The 20,000-nt window shown below is 39.3% G+C and overlaps 2 protein-coding genes across 2 annotated transcripts in view; both read right to left on the bottom strand.

Moving 5' to 3' along the window:
* LOC138013131 (tubulin monoglutamylase TTLL4-like) overlaps positions 1 to 4,600 on the bottom strand; it is a 24,355-nt gene extending 19,755 nt beyond the window's left edge. The window contains exons 1-3 of the mRNA XM_068860123.1: positions 3,118 to 4,600; positions 2,015 to 2,329; positions 1,112 to 1,222 (exon numbers count right to left, since the gene is read on the bottom strand). Of these exons, the coding sequence (XP_068716224.1) occupies positions 1,112 to 1,222; positions 2,015 to 2,329; positions 3,118 to 3,664 (973 nt within the window). The 5' untranslated portion in view covers positions 3,665 to 4,600. The remainder of the gene's footprint in view (positions 1 to 1,111; positions 1,223 to 2,014; positions 2,330 to 3,117) is intronic.
* Positions 4,601 to 7,868: 3,268 nt separating this feature from the next.
* Positions 7,869 to 20,000, bottom strand: part of LOC138013306 (uncharacterized) — a 23,082-nt gene continuing 10,950 nt past the window's right edge. The window contains exons 8-17 of the mRNA XM_068860345.1: positions 19,859 to 20,000; positions 18,542 to 18,697; positions 18,020 to 18,166; positions 17,481 to 17,645; positions 16,850 to 16,961; positions 16,395 to 16,450; positions 15,581 to 15,766; positions 13,211 to 13,280; positions 10,313 to 10,472; positions 7,869 to 9,525 (exon numbers count right to left, since the gene is read on the bottom strand). The exon at positions 19,859 to 20,000 is cut by the window's right edge and continues 14 nt beyond it. Coding sequence (XP_068716446.1) covers positions 9,370 to 9,525; positions 10,313 to 10,472; positions 13,211 to 13,280; positions 15,581 to 15,766; positions 16,395 to 16,450; positions 16,850 to 16,961; positions 17,481 to 17,645; positions 18,020 to 18,166; positions 18,542 to 18,697; positions 19,859 to 20,000 — 1,350 coding nt within the window. The 3' untranslated portion in view covers positions 7,869 to 9,369. The remainder of the gene's footprint in view (positions 9,526 to 10,312; positions 10,473 to 13,210; positions 13,281 to 15,580; positions 15,767 to 16,394; positions 16,451 to 16,849; positions 16,962 to 17,480; positions 17,646 to 18,019; positions 18,167 to 18,541; positions 18,698 to 19,858) is intronic.

The following is a 20,000-nucleotide window of genomic DNA, read 5'->3' on the forward strand; positions in this document are numbered from 1 at the left end:
TAAAATGACAGGATTTGTTAGAAAAATGAAAAAATGGCTGCTGTGCGTTTCGAACGGTTCCAAAGATTCATTTTAGCGAAAAAAATATTTCGGGGTTAGGTGCACTTTAACTATTTAAATCTGAGCTTATTGATTGCTGATCAGCAGCACCACCAGGAAAAAGAAAAATATTCCACATAATATACAAATTATGACTTTTAAAAAATACAATATGAATAAAGTTAAGTATGGATGAAACAAGCTATTATAAGCGAGTCTCACCAGATATGCTCACATGGTCGTCAAACAAAAATCATAAATTAAAACAAAAGGTCTGCAAATTTGCTCTATTCTTCTGGAGAGTAGACAGTAGGTTTGTACTTTCTAACGTAAAAATGCTTCCAGTAGGTGTAAATTTGCGGGGTCATTTTTCTTGTACAAAATTGCTCTTGATTTCAATACCTTTATAGTCTTTGTTTTGGCATGTAGAAACATGTTTCTTCATGGAATAGTTTTCATTATTGAAGTGTTGTCATATGCAATCATTTATGACAGAATTTGCTAATTAGTGCTACCCAATGCATTGTTGGTTGCAGTTGTCACAAATTATGATTTGGTAGACGGCATTTCTTTGTATACACTAAGCACAGGTTGGTGTTAGAAATGGGGCACTGGACCCTGCTGTATGTTTGCTCTGTGGTGTTGTGGGAGAGAGCTCGTCTGAGGGTGTAATGATCTGTGAGCAACACATACTGGGATGTGTTTATAGGCATGGGATGAGTTTACTTGAAAAGCACATTGGCTTCAATGAACTGTATTTGGAGTATTCCTTGGCAATTGCTTACAGTGCTTGCAGTGGAGTAGTGGACTATCCATAGGATAGTTTAAATTAATGGTTAATTGAAACCAGGATAAACTCTGTGCCACAATGCCTAACAACAAACTTGATATCTTTCAAACCACTGAACACGCTTATGTAAGTGCGATCTTTGTTTTCCAAAAGAGGCCAGAATCATGCACTGATGTGTTCAAGTGTTTTTCACTTTAGTTTACGTGTAATCGGTTTGAATGAACCACTTTAAATCATCCCCAGAAACCCACCACACAAGAAGTCAGAACATAATGAACTTACTCTTGGTTGGTTTAAATCCTGTTCTTGCAATGCATTGCTTTATGACATTTGGTGTTATTGAACTCATTTTCCATTTGAGCAGTTTTCGTAATTCAGCAGGAAGTGGAGCCACTACAAATTTGAATAAAAGAAACCTACCTTATTCTCTAGTAATGCTATTATGCTTAGCGTCATACTTTGCTATTGTAGTATCCCACAAAAATAATCGTCGTTGTAAGTTGCAAATGAACATCACACAAAAAACGATCTTCATCTCATTTAAGTCAGGAGCTGGAATTTTTCAATAGTGCTGAGGAATTGCAAAACAAGAATGTGGGCAGTTAATCAATAATTTCTTTCAGTTTCAGTCTTATCATAATACAATGTAATTGGCTTTGAAACTGAAGGTATTTCTCCAGGAATACGGGTAGTCCTTTTTTTTCCAGAAAGAAACAATTATAATAATATTACACGTAGGTAATGTCAATTATTATTTTGGTAGGGGTTTCATTAGCCAGTCACCAGTATTAAAACCACCATCTACATGTATGTTATCAGAAATTTGCCTCTTACCCCCGGCTACTCTGCCTTGATTTTCACTCAAACCCTTGCAAAAGACAAGAGTGGCCGCCGCTAACATTGATTACCCTAGGCATATACTTCAAAAGTTACTGGAATGGAGTTGTGCAAGTAACAATTTTGCAGCTAAATTACGCTACAATTAAGCTATCTTCAGATTGAAAGAAAATTCATGACGAGAAACAAAATAAATTTGTCACTTCTTTTTATTTTAGCAAATTAAAGTAGCAGCAAAGTGGCAACCTGTTAACCCTTTTGTTTCGAAAGAATGCAATTGTATTAGTCGCAATTTCGAGCCCTGGAAATAGTATACTTTTGTAAAATATACCCTGGTAGGTACTGTACCTTTTTCTCCCTCAACAAAAAAGTAAATTGTAGGTGGTAAATGGGCAAAAAAACTTGGAACCAGTGGTGAAAGCTTATCCTTTCTTTCTTCATCAGCTTGTGTTGTCCACGCATTGGCTTTCTTACAGGCCGTACTTCTACTACTAGATGATGAAGGTTTTGATTGGCCTACAGGCCCTGATCCCCTGCTCAACCTTGCACTTGATGCCCTGGTTTTTGCAACAGACACTTGTGATGAAGCAGCAGAACTTATCGATGACTGACACCCGTCTTCATCATCATCATCATCATCGTCGCCAACATCAGAGAAGCCAGCTATATTCAAAACACAGGGAAAATTATGCATGATTTGAACAATACTGCTTTCAGACATGTCTCAATGTGTACAATGTATGTTAGATTAGAAATTTATGTTGCAAAGAAATAATGGCAAATTGTTACAGAAACATGCTTGGTGAAAGAATTGGTGTGGTATTGCCGTCTTAAACATTTAGCCAGGATTGTTGAGCCTTAGCTGATCATGTTGGCAAGTACATACATATACTTAATAATAATAATTATTACTATTGTGAGAAGTCTGTTTTAGGACCCAGCTACCGGTATATCCACACACCAGGGCCGGGTTATTCAAAAGCCGATTAACAACAATCCCAGGTTACAAAATTAGCCAAGGAGTTTATTTTTCTACTCCCAAATGCTGGTCAACACTGATATTTGGCAAATCTTGTAACTTTAGAAGAAGACTATCTTGAGATACAAAAATAAGCAAAAGAAACTTTCACCAAAAAGTTGAAAACATGAAACAAAAGTTTACGCTAATCCTGGATAATTTAAGTTAATCGGCTTTCGAACAACCTGGCCCAGTAAAATTTTTTTCCCAGCAAAAAAATTAAAACATCTCTGACTGGGATAATAGATATTATGTTTCTTGCAATTTATTAGCTTGAAATTGCATCAATGGCAATTTTACCTTTTAGTGAATTCGATAACAGACAATGGTCAAAAATAGATCATTGATATCCTGTAGTGATCTATGCTCTTGTTAAATGGAATTTCACTGCCAAAAAATTTAGTGTTAGCAAAAAAATATCAAGTCATCTCACCTTCATCAGATTCATCACAGTTATCAAAATCATCGTCAAAGTTTTCCTCGTCAAACCCATCTTCATCTTCATCAATCTCTTCCTCCTCACAATTCTTGTCCTCCTCTGCATCTTCATCTTCTTCTGCAATGTCAGATATACATCCATCCCCTGGCATGCGTTCCCATGATGGGCATCTTGATTTTTCAAAAAACTCTTCATTATCCAAAGACTCTCCATCTCCGCTAACTCTTCCTTCATAAATAATTCCATCCTGTTTGTGAATATCGTAAAACTTCCTCACTAGTCTTTTCTTTGTTTTTGGTTGAGTGGGTGGTACTGGCCTAACGTCGTTTCTGGCAACCAATGAGGTTGACTTTGTAGCAACGGGTCTGGCTTTTTGTGGTGGGTACGGCACAAATTTCGGGTCTTTTTGCGATGACATAAAATGTGCCTTAAGAACAGGGGGAGTAGCTTTAGCTCGGCAGAGTCCACTTGGTTGTTTAGATATTTGCATGTGGTTCAGCCTAGATGACAAACTCTTTTCAGAAGGTGTCCTGGAAGTCATGACTCAATAAAGCTCTCTCTCCAGAAGACTTGTATTAATTAAATATGAAGATTCCTGAATTTATGTTAAGATGTCCTTTGTTTACCAAACGTCCATCATTTTCTTAACTGGAGAAAAATCAGCTAATACTTCCTGAAGCTAGCGCTTTAAACGCCGAACCGTAAACAAAAGATTAAAACCAACGCCAGGGATTAAATTCAGTTTCAAGGAGAAAGGAATTCTATATGTAACCTCACTACAACTCACACATCAATTGACTAAGCTAAACGTTCAAGTGATTTGTGATGAACTAGTGAAGGCATAAACAAATCGCTGGTAACAGAAATTCTGGTTATGGTCCAAAAGAACACACACTTTACGAGGCCAACTGCAAACCTCACGACACCATTGACCTCCAGCTTTACAAGCTTCTTGTGGTTTGATGCAGACAACAAAGTCTTTTTCACGAAATGCTTTTCCCGAAACGGAGAAGAAAGAAAGGCCGTTGATAAATTTGTGATCTTGAACAACTGTATAACCAAAATCGAGGAAGTTTAAAACGTGATTTCGCGACAAATAATTTGACGTGATAATTCCACCAAATTAAGTCACTGATTATCCCTTGAAAGGAATTTTATGACTTGAAAGCAGTTCCACTAAATTAGCCTGTCTAGAAGAAACGTTTCGGTTCAAAAGCCGTAATTTCTGCTTTTACAGTGTTGTGGTGAAAAGGTTCACCTGTCAGAAGTTACGCCGAGGGACTACCGCGTCTGTTTGTTGGTATCTTCGTTGATGATTACTCGCGCTTAAAAGCCAAACGTAGATCCATTAAAGCAAACCATCCACCTTTCAATTCCTGATCCCTTCAAAGAGAGAAAATAAGCGATGCCACAAGAAAATGAAACGGAAACCAGTAATAAACTGTAAATGACGATGTGTCCACCATATACCGCCGGTAAAATAACTTGGTCGAACACCGTGGCAACAAAGCAACCAATCAACGCGACGGCTGGTGGACTCCCCCATGGAGAGCCTTCCTGGGGAGGAGTACGAGGGTAACTATTCTCTTATCATCCCATTTTAAACTATGACCAGTTGATGTAACATGGTCCGCAAGAGCCGACATACGATGCCCATGAATTAATGCTTTAAACTGCTCAATTTAAATTGTCATGAAATCGTCTATTAGTTTTTCCAGATATAAAAATCCTTGCAGTCCCAGTAGGGAAACGTAGACTTTTGATTTCTGAACACGACAAAGTAGTGCTTTTCCGCTGTTATCCGCCGACCTTAAATGAATATGTCAGCAGCGAAAAGCTGTCTTCATTAGTTTTTCTCACCTCTGTTGTTACTTAGTAGTCAATAGTTAAGTTAGTGATCCTGTATATTTAAACTCCAATTCTGTATGAACCGTCACTTCTGAGACCTTCTGAAGGTGTATGCGCCTACGAAATGTCAAGTAAAAGATGATTTCAAATGATGCAATTATATCTAATGTTTGTCACCGCTGTTTGTGTGTTATTTCTACGTTAAAAGAAAACACTAGGGCTAATCTTTAGTATCTGGTTATAAAATTTTCCTCTGGCCACGCTTCAGCCATTTGATGCGGGCCAGTCTCGTTCTTCTCGAGTTGCCTCGTTCGTGCCCAAAAAGAAGTCTGGGTAATTGTGTAATTCCACCAACAGGAACCCCCCCCCCCCCCCCCCCCAATTCTCATTTCATAGATTTTTTACAAGTGTCGGACTACAGTTCTACCAGCAAAATACAGCATCGATTGAAATCTTAAGCTTTCATAGGCCATTTCCGAGTTCATGTCTGCCTCCTCTTCAAAGCGAGTCTAAGTGCAAAGTTTTCGTGATGGTAATTAGTTCTACTTTACATATGAATAAAACTAATTTTCATGGGAAAAAACCTCGCACTTAGACTCGCTTTGAAGAGGAGGCAGACATGAATAATAGGAAGGTTCTGGAGTTGTTCATCCACAGAAAGGCTAGATACAACTTCACTCGTGATACCTACTACATTGTACAGTAAAAAATAGTCTTTCTCCAAAATCAGCGTATTGCTTCTTAATATGTTTAAAACCGGAAACGCGCAAGGACTGACGAAGGAATGATGTGGAGTCCAGCTCCCAAATGACAAGGGTTAGAGGGGAAGTGTGTTGATTTGGTCCCAAGGATCAAAAATACCATAATACTCTTTGTTTGCACTACAAAAAAATTTATAAGCATTGTTTTTATTTTCTCTTGGGACCATTGTAACTCTCAAGAGAAACTGGAAACAATGCTTATGCAAAAGTTTGGAGGGCAAACAAAGGGTGCATTCTTTTGGGAGTATCCTGGCTATTCTTATTAGGGATTAGGAATAACAGAATACGAGGAATATCAATTCACAAATTAAAGAACGCTATACACCTTTTTAATAAGTCTAATATATGCCGTTTTCCGCTAATGACGTCGAACTCCGATTTCTTTTGTTGTTTTAAGCCTTTGTACATTTCTGAATAAAATTTTGAAAGCACGAGTTCGACGTCATTAGCGGAAAACGGCATATATTACACTTATTAAAAGGGTGTATAAGGAATACTATCAACGAAGGTGACCTGGGAACTATTGTCTGCGCATGCACCAGTTGCGTTTGCATGGCGACTGAAAATAGGTTTCCCGAAAGTTTGAAACACGAAATGCTAAAATATGGCCATAAGAACCAGTTTTTGGCGGTTTCCTCGATTTTTGGGTTTGCTTCATTTGCTAATTAAAAACCTTAAAGGGAAGATGACTTGTGAGTGCTTTGCGTAGTCCAGGACGGCAGCATAAACATGTTCGAATGTAAGGGTTTGTCGAGGAAACCAACTAATGCCAACGTCAGTTCTTTTGGCCAGGCAAGGGCACAAACACAAATACAAACTGATAGCTCTTCTTGTTCTAGCACCGTTAAAGAAACAGAAGAGAAGTCAAGCACACCCGCATCTACGGTAGACAATTTGGATCGCTATTCGGAATTCCATTCAAAGTTTTACAATTCTCAAGCCGACCGCGTATCATTTCCCGCCAAAACTTTCCCAAAAGAACGCATATTCTGCCTATTCCGATTGAAACGTATTCCGGTCATTCCTTTCATTCTGTTATCGGGAGCAGAATGAACGAAATGTTATTCTATTCATTCCGAAAACGGAATAGGTCCCAAAAGAACACAAATACCGTCTATTCCGTGTATTCCTATTCCGGAATAGCACCAAAAGAACGCGGCCTAAGAGTAATATGGTATTTTTGATAGTGGCTAATTACATAGCTCTCTCTATTGGATACAGGACTCTCACAGGGACGGGGGAGCCGTACAAACATACATGATATGAGTCGTATTATACAAAAGAGGCCGTAAAGCGAGAGAACCACTTGACGCTATCAATTATTGGGTTTGAAAAACGCAGGGTACGATTCCCACCAGAAAAAGACTGTACCATCACGTCTAAATGAAGGTGTCAGAATCGTTCCCTTACCCTAAATAGACCTTTTCGGCTTGTACATTTTGTTTTCCCAATACAGATCATGTGATAATACTCAGGAGGTTTGGTCTTTTGTTTTGTTCATTAAAATGAGGGCATGCAAGCATGAATATGCCTACATGCACTCTTCTTAATGAACAAAACAAAGGACCAAACCTCCTGAGTATTATCACATGATCTGTATTGGGAAAACAAAATGTACAAGCCGAAAAGGTCCATTGCACCCGAAACGTTTCATTTCGTAACTGCCAAATCCGGATCCAGTTTGTACCAAAAGATCGTTGATCCAAAATACGCCGATATGTTAAAACAATTGAATATCAAGATGAATTTAACAAATCGAAAGTGGTTCAGCGTTGTCTGCACTCTTATCGACAACGATATTCGTCATCACAGTGGTCAAAATGTTGTGGACTCACGAGGCGCAATATTCAACGCCAAAGAAAGATTTTATTTAAGAGCACGGCCAAAATCATGACACAAAGAAAGAGCAAGCGTTGTCTATAACTTTCTCGCAATATGATTGGGTTATTTCCCAAAATGGGCGAAACTGATTGGCTTTTACATTGCGTGATAAATTGACGCGAGCATGACGCGTACAGCGTTGTCTAGACTCTTACCGACAACGGCAAATTAGCCAATCAAGCAAATTATGGTAAGAATGGTGGTATACTGCTTCAAGTTACTGAAATATTCGTTCCACGAAAATACACCTCACAATCACTTTCGACACTTTTATTTTATAGTATTTTCTACCTACAACAATTCTCACTTACACTGGGCAAAGCCCAACGACCTCTTCACAATACAAGAGACACTCCGTCCTCTTAAGTGATTTGTAAGCCAGTATCTCGACCTAGAGGCACCTAAGGTCAGACACTGTAGAGAGCAACTGAAAATGTTTTTCTTTGCAGAAATTACGAGTTCTTCACGTTTTATTGCTTACATTATAATATGGCTGTGTTTGCCAGAAAAACGGACGTACGCCTTTGTAACCTTTGATCAGACCAGGTCATTTTTTTCGACTTCCCAGGTGGACCGACTCTTCCTCCGCCCGCTAATTTTCCCTTCCACCACCTCCCAAAGAAAAAGAACACCACATCGCAAGTTAAATCCCTTCCTGTAACTGGATACCTGGTCATGCCCCCTGATTCTACACAATTTGTTCGGCGATACATTAAAAAACGATTCCTTTTCACACTTCTGACGAATTAAAATTCGTCAAAATTGGGGATATTGGCCGACCTTTTTGGCTTTTTTACGGAACGAAGCGGGGTTAAATCCCATAAAAAGCTTAAAAGATTGAGGAACCGAAACAAAGAAGAGCTCCATAAAAAAACTTTACAAGAAGGAGGTCAATATTTACGAAGCTTGACAAACCACCCATATGTATTTTGAAGAAGGGAAGGCCTACGTTTTCACGGTTCATCCTTAATCTCTGATAGGAATTTCATATTTAAAAATAATACATGTATATGAAGCAAAAATTGTCGCCTTTTCTTACAGAATTCATCGATTCAATTAAAGAGTACTTGGATTTAGAGATACACCGACATGTTGGTGTTGGTCAATATGTCCGTTCGTCTTCCAGTCCGAAGGGAAAGAGATCGTTTCTCAGGAAACAAGGTTCTTTCCCAGCCTGTTGGAGCGATGATTTTGTCAAAAATATAAAATTTGGTTCTGACTTGGTGTTTTCGTTATTATAAACACTTTTCATGCGTCTGTCATCTTTTTTGATCACTAACATCAATTGGGATGGGATGGGATGGGATGGGATGTCGACTTCGGGACAGGGCAATCCCCATCTTTTTCCTGCTAGCAGAGGTCTCCTTCCTTTTGCGTTCACTGGGCTGACAAGTACGGGAAATGACACCTCTGCCATGGGTCGAAACTCACTTTGAACCAACCGCCGTCCACAACCTTGGACGCATGCCCCATGATATGTTTGCTGACTGTGACTTGAGCCCACTGTGTCCCGCGCATTCCTTTACAGTAATTCCGCCGTTGTTAAGTGAGCCCCCACACAACATAAGGATTCGGTCGTTAAGTAACCGCCGTGCAATGCTCAACGCAGTGAATTTCGACCCACGGCAGAGGTCTCTCTTCCCGTACTCGTCAACAGAGCGAACCCAAAAGAAAAGAAACCTGCTAGCAAAGAATCCCATCTTTGGCCTCTGTGGATAATCTCTCGCCTTTTGCTTTCCACCTTCTTAGGTCACCATCAGCTGAGTTTTTGTGTCTCTTCTAAAATCGACGAATAACATTTGTCACAAACTCGTCGCAGAATTGCCGCGGGATATCCAGGCTGAGTGGGGACTTGAGTTCGCTTGGAGGTGCATGACGCACAGAAAACACCACCACACTTCCGGCAATGATGCTACGGATAACAATTTGATTAAACAAAAAAATTAATACAAACCATTCAGACAGAATTTAAGAAATAGTCTGGTGGAATGATTGCCATTTTTATTACCAAGCGCGTTATCCAAAGGCGGAGAAGACTAAAAAATCGATTTGATTTTGTTTGGATTCACCATCCTCGGAGACTCGGAGGAAGACAGTCGAAAGAAGACGAAAAAATCATCGGCACAATCGAGACAACAGGCCATTTCCGAGTTCACGTCTGTCTCCTCTTCAAAGCGAGTATAAGTGCGAACTTTTTGTGATGGTACTTAGTTCTACTTTAAATATGAAAGAAAACTAATTCGCAGTTAGACTCGCTTTGAAGAGGAGGCAGATATTAACTTGGAACTGGCCTATTGCCCGAAACGGAAAATACCATAATACTCTTTGTTTGTTCACCCAAATTTTAAATAGGCATTGCTTCCAGTTTCTCTTGGGACTTACAGTGGTCCCAACAATGCTTATTCAAAATTTGGGTGGACAAACAAAGAGTATTATGGCATTTTCCGTTTCGGGCAATTGAAAGTTTACAAGACGTGCGAAACAAGTGAACTTTCGCAAATCACGAATATCTCTCGCGCAACTTCTTCCCCAATACGTAAACGCATGAAATACACTTTCTTTTTCTCTCAAAAAAGGGTCTAATGATAAAAACGGTCTCTAACACACACTTCGACAGACTGTTATAAGAAAACATTTTCCCTCTTTCAACTCAAACGCTTCATCGTAGAGCAAAAAGTTTAATTGTCTCTATTACACACCTTCCTATTCACCAACGAGAACTTGGTTTTGCAGGCCATGCAGGTCTTAATCAAATCATCCGAAACCCAGGCTCTTGTAACTAAACAAGCAGTGTGCGTACTGCCACATTCCACTGCTCGGACACGCCTTCCATCCATGTCCAGTTCACACGGCACTGACCTGAAATGAAAGGTTTACTAGTTCAACTGTATCAGGAAAGCTGCGTTTACACCATAAAATCCTTAGCACTTGGCCTAGACGGGCTTTGTTACCAACACTGGATACTTAAGATGACTTAGGCCCCCTCCACACGAATCCGGATATATTTATGAATCCTCAACTTTTCTTCGCGGATTCGCCTTCTGTCTACACGTATCTCGCAAAATCAGGCATGCGAACCCGCAACTTTTGAAATCCGTTTTCCAGAGCAGAAAGTTTTGAATTCTTAACGTGCCAAAATCCCATAATACACCTTGTTTACTCTCCCCCCCCCCCCCCCACAAAAAAAAATTGCCTAGGCATTGTTTTCGATTTCTCTTGGGACATCTTGTGAAATACATGAAAGATATTAAGCATCATTATCAATTGGGAACTCGGAAAATTCCGAGCCCCAGATGGGATTTGAATCCACGACCCTCCGTGATCAAGTACGGATGCTCTAACCACTGAACTACTGGAGACTCCGTGGTGAGCAAGGTGACTGCGAGATGTAGTTAAGTGTCGTATGTGGTTAAAATTAGACTATGTGATTGCGTGATGCAGTCGTAGTAAGTAAGTAAGTAAGTAAGTAAGTAAGTAAGTAAGTAAGTAAGTAAGTAAGTAAGTAAGTAAGTAAGTAAGTAAGTAAAGTCTTTATTTCATGAGGGTGAGCACGCAATAGCAGAAGCTAATAAACTCAGTGGTTAGAGCATCTGTACTAGATTACGGAAGTTCGTGGGTTCAAATCCCATCTACGGCTCGGACTTTTCCCAGTTCCCAGTTGATGTAGATGCTTAATATCTTTCATGTATTTTTCACATTATATCTTCATGTCCCAGGAGAAATTGCAAACAATGATTATGCAAAAATTTGGGATGTAAATGAAGTGTTCTGTTTCCAAATAATAATAATAATAAAATCACTCAAAGCAAATCAAATGACAATTTTTGATGAGAGGGGTTCATCTGAGTACCTAGAGAAAAACCCTTTGGAGTAGAATAGAGAACCGACAAACTCAACCCACATGTGGCGTAGAGTATCCCTTTGATTCCCAAATCGGCCTGAACCGGGCAAACTTAGTATTTTACTCTCAGACTGTCTAACGCCAGACGATTTTCCTGGGGGAACCCCTGGGAGTCAATGGGGTATAGAAATAGAACCTGGGCCACACTGGTGGAAGGTAACGGTGCTCTAACCACTATGTTAACCCTGATGTACATGCACAAATAGTTCTGCCATAGCCGGTGAAGTCACCTCCAATAGTCCTTACCAACTGTATTCACCAAGCTGATTTTACTTTCAAATACCAAAGAGCATGTTCTAGCAAGAGTCCATTATCCAAGAGTAAGAATCTGGTATCAGATTCGTCCCCATCGGCATCAGGAAAGTGTGTATTTTTAGACCAAGTTTTGCGCGAAACTAAACAATAGAGAGTTTTCACGTGACGTCACGGCAGCCATGTTGCTTTTCCTAAACAATAGAACGGCGGCCATGTTGGTGTACCTAACTAATCCTCTGGGAATTGAGCTCTATTATCATGCAAACGTTTTCCTTTGTTTCGGAGGGAGATTAAGGTTACTGATCACGTGAGTGAAAACACTCAAAAGACCAAATCGGCTAATTCAATGTCGTACCCAATTCAAATCTCCCAGGGTTATAATTATGATGTGATCACGTGATCAGCTGCTCTCATAGCCCTAACCGCTGGATCAAACCCCATTTCTCGGGCTCACCGACCTGGTTCAAACAAGTCAAGATATTCTAGTTTATCTTAACAGTAACCTGACGTCACACAGGTGATTTGCCGCTGCAAATTCGATATTTACGGCTTTAATTGAAAAGAGTTAAAGCTTCATGCTATTTGTATGATGTCATCAAGTGATCAGCTTCTCTCATAGGCCTAACCGCTGTATCAAACCCCATTTCTGCGCATTGTATTTGCATTATAATGTAGCATTCACATTTAAACGGTATGGAAATACCTGAAACAGAACGGTTTATTCCCAAAGGGTTTGAATAAGCCTCTTCAAAGACTCTTCAACGCGAGTCTAAGTGCGAAGTTTTTGTGATGGTAATTAGTTCTGCTTTACATATGAATGAAAACTAGTTTTCTTAAGAAGAACTTCGCACTCAGAGCCACTTTGAAGACTAGGGTGAGATGAACTCGGAAATGGCGTATTGGGTACAACATTAAGACAGCCGATTGGTCTATTGTTTATTTTCCCGCAAAAATTGGTTTAACTAAAAAACAGACACTTTTCTGAAGCTGAAGGGCACGAGGTCAGTTTAGGTAAATCTTTGGGCCTGGCCAAACGTCAAATGTTTGGCGACCACACAAAATCAAGCATTGTTTGGTGACCAAACATTTTACCGTTTGACCACCTTGTTTGGTGCTGTTTGATCGTGTTTGATAAAATTTCAAACATTCGATCAAACAACTTAAAACATTTCTTTTGTTCTCGTGTTTAATGGGCGAAGAGTTTGTTCGTTTGAACAGCTGTCTCAAACATTCTTGGCGCGCCCATTTGTGACCCATGGTTCTTTGTTTGTGGATTTTCATCTGAGTTAGATCAAACATGTTTTAACCGTTTGGCCACTCACTTCAACATCAGCCTGTTTGGTCACTAAACAATGTTTGATGTTGTTTAAACGCCAAACATTTCCAGTTTGGCCCCAGGCCCTTACTCTTGGGTGATGCACTGTTGGTTCTTGTCACTTGCCTGTCTCTATTATCACCATGTCCTAACCGGCCATATGTTCCTTTTCCCCATGTAAAGACTTCTCCGTCCTCTGCATGAAAATAAAAACAAAATAATTAACTTGACTTCCCTGTTATTTAAATCAAAACGATTATCTCTGGCCTGATCTTCAGGCTTTGGCTTGTTTTAGACCCAGCAAACCTTTTGAACTCAAACTCTGTCGACAAGATATCCTGTGGATAAAAGGGTTTAACAACTGGACAGTGGCACATTCAGGGAACAATACAGTGCTATCCAATCTTCCCACAACTTGAGTCTGGCATTTTAAGGGCCGATTTACACGATACGATTTTGTCCCATGCGACAAGCTCACGACAGGCCTACGACATGACTTACGATTGTCGCAGCGTTTAAAAACATGTTTTAAAATGCTACGACATTTTTTCTGACGTACACAACAATCGTAAATCATGTCGTGGGCTTGTCGTAAGCCGTTGTCGCATGCGACAAAGTCGTACCGTGTAAATCGGCCCTAAGACAAGACAAGACAAGACACCAAGTTGCTTCAAGCTTCGTGACAAGCACGTGGCTAATTTCCATATCTGACTATGACGGCATTCAAGCCATTTTTAAACGTGGTCTGCCACAGGCATCTCACGTAAAAAGTATATTTAAAGACACTGAAGGTAGAACGACACCCTAGCCTGCGTAGCATGGCGGTTTTGTCGAGCCGTGCGCACGAGCGGCGAAGCCGCGAAATTCGCGCGCGAAGCGCGTGAGAACGAGTGGCGAAGCCGCGAGAAAAATAAAAAACGACACCCGAAATCTGTATCTTCCTCTGAAGGAACTCAATGAAGTCCTCCTTTTTAGTTTTTATTGGGTTGCCAAACCCAGTCGGAATCTGCGTTTCATTTCTCCGTTTTTTTTAGTGTCGGGAAAAGTCTTTCCTGTCACTCCCCTACTACATGTAAGTGATGTCTTTGTGCATAGAGTCTTCTGCGCGTATTTTGATGGGTTTCAGGGGTTAGGAGAAATGCGTAGATTTCTCTGGTGGACACAAAAGATTTCATTAACCTGCAATGGCGTCGAAGTCATTGAACACAAATGGTGTTTTGGTGGATTTTTAAACAAAATATACCTTTATGGATCTCAAGAATGGAACGTCAATTGGATAAACAAGACAGACAGTGGAAAATAAATATCTGGAATCTTAAAAGCAACGAGTAATGGACTTCGACGACAATCTTTCGCTCGTCGAGCCGTAATCAAATGGGGCTGTATCTCTAATATTTTACGAATTGTGGTGTTACGTACAACACTGAAACCAAATGGAAAATTCTCTGGGTTTAACAAAGAGAGAGAAGGAAACGAACACCTTAAGTGGATCTGTGATCTCTGTTGTCTGGCTATTTGTATTTATTTGTAATCAACTCTGCACAGTCTTCAGGTAAAAAAAATTAATTGGAAATGTGACAGCCAAGAATTATTTGAAAGAAAGCTTGCCGTCTATTTTGAGCTTCATTATTCAAGGAAAATGTTCTTCAGGAAAGGGTTTGATCCTGAAATTTATTTTGTTGCGTATGGTAATTTGACACGATTGGGTTTCTTGTCTTCACACGCGCAATGAAATAGGAAAGGTTTTTGCCTCTATTAGCAAATGTGTTGTTTCTAAGGAACCTGACAAAGAAGGCTTCCTGACCCGAAAGATCAAATGTAAATATTCAGGAAAACGTCCATCAGAGAAATTTGAAGTTAGTTTTTTTGCAAACTATTTACTTAAAGAAGAAACAAGTGAATTTTATTCAAGAGCGTGTTTTGCTATCTTTAAACTGAATTTATTACCAAAGCTTAAAAAACTAAAAGACCTCAAAATGGGGCAGGACATAACAAAATAATTAAACGTGTGAACGTGTGAGCCAAAGGGCCTCTGCAGGCACGACGTCTGGGTGGCCCCTCAGATGGCCTTTATGACCCCCCACTTGAAAAAAATTAACTGGAACGCTGCAGTTCAATACCACCCAATGCAGTGCGTTCTGTTTTTGTGTAACACGTACCACAGGTAACCCAGTGTGTGCCTCATGGAGCGTCTAGTTCTAAATTCTAACAAAATGCTTGCAAAAAACCGGACCAACATCAAGCGAGTTGACAGCAAAGAAAACAGGGATAAAGCAAATGAAAGAAACAGGCTTCATCGAAACATTCTTCTTCATAGTTAATGAAAAGATTTCAAGGTAGAAATTTCCATACTTCGTCAAGCAACGATACATCAACTCCATGAACCAATCAGATTGCAGGATTTGTTGTATACTGCTTGCTCAAGCCAGTAACGGCAATAATAATAATAATAACAATAATAGTAATACCTCTTATACCTCTTATCATTAGACTGACCTGTTAGGACAGCAGTGTGAAAAGCTCCGCAAGACACCTGTTTAGGTTTGGCTGCTTTGGAGTGGCCGGACAAGTGAATCCGGGTTGGAAATACAACCTGTAAAACAGGTTCTTCTGATTTTCCTCGTTGGTTTATTCCAAGCTGATTTTCTCTGTTGTCACCCATTCCAAATAACTTGCCTTTTTCTGAAGCAAAAAAAAAGTACAGAAGATAACTAACATTCCCTTCACACCAGAGCCAAAACAATGTTATATTTAACTTCTGTTTTAATACACTTACTAGTACATGTATTTAATGAAACATTCCAAATGGTGGACATAAATAAAAACAGTGTTTAGTAAGACAACAGACGAGGAGGAAGACGCCACCGATTTAAAAAACACACTGATTTGTTAATATCCCTGGTATAGTTTCAGAGATTCAAATATATGCTATTTACTCTGTATCATGAAATCCATCAATCGTTAATGATTTTCCCATAGTAGAAAAACTCCTAACACATTCAGAATCAGTAAAACACTTTACTGTACATGTAATTATTGAATCCAACATATCTCACCAGTAAATTGTTTTCATACTAACAGGAAACGAACTGGGAATAAACAATGTTAAAGTTCAGTGAGAAAAGGAATGGAAAATTCGTCATCAGTTGTTTGCTCAGATTTTTCGAAAAACCCTGATTTGTTTATTCAGTGCACATAGTAATTTAATAGGGAACAGAAAAGAAATTAAATGTACTAAAATATAAACCACCCCTTACAGAGACCACATCTCATAAATCTACATTGTTTCATGGCAGTACAAAGCACTTACTTGACAAAAATACAGTGTGTTTGGTTCCACAGCTTACATCTATAATCGTGTGGTTTCTGATAAGGCAAAAATTCCTCACAATGAACTAAAAAATAACATTAAGGTTGAAAACAAAGAGATTCCAAAATTTAAAAGAACAGAAGAGTTAATAAACTGTGTTGAAAGTCGAGAAACACTAACAAACCTCACACCAAAGTGATTTTTTTCTTTCCAGGATTTCCCTAAAATGTTTCTAGGATTCAAAGTTTTCTGAGTTTACAGAAAGAACTCTCGTCAACTATGCAATTGTGCCAGTATGGAAGCAAGTCAACATTTTGGGTTTTGCCATCCCCATAGTGAAAGTCAAACGGATGTTTCACCAGTTGTATTTTATCACAGTTAAAAATTACAGAATTAGGTCATCTCTTGAAGGTATATTTAAGGAGAGAGAGTGAAATGCAAAGAAATGTCTCTACCTCAGATCTGCTGTGGCAGATAAAAGATATGGTCTTGATGAGAACGCACATGAAGCATCCAGTCCTAACTGTCCATGTTGATTTGCACCCCAAAGCCATAACGAACCAGCATCTTTAAAAACAAAAACACACTCTTAAGCAAATAAAAATCTCAAACTGAAGAGATGACTTTTCATATTTTCAACTTCAGTAAAGAGTGGCCAACACAAACTGGTAAAGGTGCAAAACTTGGTTTGAGGTGTGGATCTGCCAGTGTGTCATTTCCATACTTTGATCTATTTCCACCCAGGTGGATTAATTTCTACCAGAAACACATTGCTCAGGATCTCGAGGACATCCTAACGGACAGGCAACCCAATCAAACACAGAAACAGGACCCATTAGTCAACCTTCCTTGCAGTATTTGGAACTGAATCATGAAGGGAGTGGCTGGCAAGATTGGGACCAAAGCACAATATAATTATTATAAATATTATTATTTATTCCTTTAACTAAAAACAGGAGAAGATTAGACCTTGTACTGTAGGCCCTAGTTGCTTGTAGACAAGTCAAACAAGCGATCTGAAGGAGGGGTTGGTAAATAAGGGGTTTGTTATAGTGGTACTGTATCAAAGTGCTCTATACAACAAACCTGATATCACAGCATTGTGATGAGATCCACAAGTCACAAATGCAATATGGTAGCTCTCCAGCTCAACGGCACGCACCGGCTCGTAACTCTGAGTGATGCCAGTGATGCCTAACTGGCCAAATTCATTGTTTCCAAAAGCAAAGCATTGGCCATTTCTTGTGCAAACTGTGGAAGGAATCAACGCATAAATGTACATACTAAACCACAAGAACCCTATGGTTATTAACACTGTGTCTGTGAGGTGTCCAGGGTTATATTATAGCAGGATATTTTCATGTTATTAGTATCACAAAGACGAGAAGATGAAAAACAGTATGGAAAAAGGTCTTGGGTCACAAACTTTGACCCTTAATGAAATAAATAATTATTACACATAGAATTACATGTAATCAGCAGAGCAGAGGACAATTTAACATTGCTTGGAAGAGACCAAGATTTTCGTTCTTCCCATGCAACTTTCCAAAAAACAAAAAATTAATACTTTTTCTACCACATAAGCTTGAAAATAAATTATCATATGATTAACTCGCTTTATTTACCCAGTGTGTGAGAAACTCCACAAGCAACATCTGTCACCCTATGCTCCTGAAGTCCTTCAACCAATCTTGGCAGCATCACTTTCCTAGCCTTGCTTTCATAACCAAGTCTTGGTCCTTCCTTTCCCCAGGTATACAACTCACCCATACCTGTTGTGAAGAGGTCTTTGTTAGACTTAGTGTATAGATAATTATTGTAGTATAGTATATCGATTGACCAGAGCCAATGAGAAAGTAAAAGTTCAAAAATACAAGTCATTTTAACAACATAGTAACACAGGGCATATACAGTTACTGAGGTACATTTCACTAACTTCTTGCCCAGGAGGTCATCAGACTGAACCTTGTTGATGACACAAGATGTATAATTATATCACGAAACCTCCGTACTTATACTTAAAACTTACTTTGGAGACCTCTTTTTGGCATGATCTGCTGAAGGTGTTGATAAAAGGAATACCTGCCCAACCTCAGCTCATCTGATCATTATTTACTACTACCAAGAAAGCTTAGCAATTAACTTACCACAGATAGCTGCGGAGTGCAACTCATGACATGCAACTTTAGTGACTTTTTTGTCCTTCAGTTCAGCAATTCTGAGTGGCGTTGATCGGTCCCTAAGGTGCCCTTGCCCAAGCTTTCCTCCATCTCCTGATCCCCAAGAAAACACTTCACCTTCCTCTGGAAATGAAACAAAATTTAATTATTTTTTTAAGTTGAGGGAGGTCTACAAGTATGCTGGAGAGAATGAAGAAACCCCAACACAATAATAATTTTTGTTTTGGGTATCTTGATAAATTTCCTTACTCACAGGGCTGAAAATAACAGATGCATGTCGGCCGGTCATACTTTGTTTCTGGCCACTCAAATATAAAAACAAAAATGATTTTTTTTCCTAATTTAATACACATTATTACCCCTCACCGATTAAGCAATAACCTGTTTTAATATAACACTGATGTAAACTTTGAGTGTTTTGCAATTGAATGGGTGAATTGACAGAGCAATATTACCTACATGAATTTTGTACCTCCCAAAAGTGGCCGAAAACGAATGCGTGTTATAATGTTGTCGGTGAAAAGTGATTTATTTTTGTGACACAAACATGTATACTGCGCAAGACGTGACAACTGCTTTCAGAAGGCAAATTGGTTCGCAAAAAACAGTTGTTTGTGTACGCTTCAAATAGTACTGGTACCAGAAATTCACTGATCGTTCTATTTTATTGAAGGAATCCACTAACTGTATGTACTGTACTGTGTTGTACGCACCTCCACAGTGGTCAAACACAAAAATGTACTTCTCTTCCGGTTCTGCATTGCCTCAAACTTTCCAAGACCTTGGTTTTGAGGTATTCTGAGACTGGACGTAACGCTGGTGTATGTCATGAGTTACGAATCTTGTAAACAAGGGTCAAACAATGGTTCTATTTTAATACCAGGTTAGAGTTTGACAATGTGAATTTTGGCAAGATGAAACTGAATGTTACTTTTACTCACAGCAAACAGCAGCTAAGTGTGGAAACTTTCGTTTATTTCAATGTGATTGTTTAATGTGACCGGTCGAGTCGAAAATTTGACCTGCCGGACATTATTTTCAGCCCTGAACTAATAGAGCTGTACCAAGACCCATGGGATTGGCCACTAACTGATTAAGAACAACTACAGTACAAGTACTCATCCTTACTTTTGTCCAAGGCAGGTGATACTGTACACGGTAAATACAAAGGAACCCCTAAAATGATTAGTATACTGTACGTAATGGCATGGGCCCAAGGGTAATTAAGGATTAATTTCAGGCATCTTTTCAAATAGCATAGAGTACGTAAACAATTTTAAGTACTTGTTACTGAGATTGTGTGTTTGACTCCACATGCTACTGTCCAAATGCTTCTTGACAGCAAGGCATCCACTACCCTGGGTACATTCTCCTCACCATTTTCACCATGACCAAGCATTCCAGTGGTGCCATCACCCCATGTGTA

The sequence above is a fragment of the Montipora foliosa genome, chromosome 8 (genome assembly GCF_036669935.1).
Source record: "Montipora foliosa isolate CH-2021 chromosome 8, ASM3666993v2, whole genome shotgun sequence".
Taxonomy (NCBI): Eukaryota; Metazoa; Cnidaria; class Anthozoa; order Scleractinia; family Acroporidae; genus Montipora; species Montipora foliosa.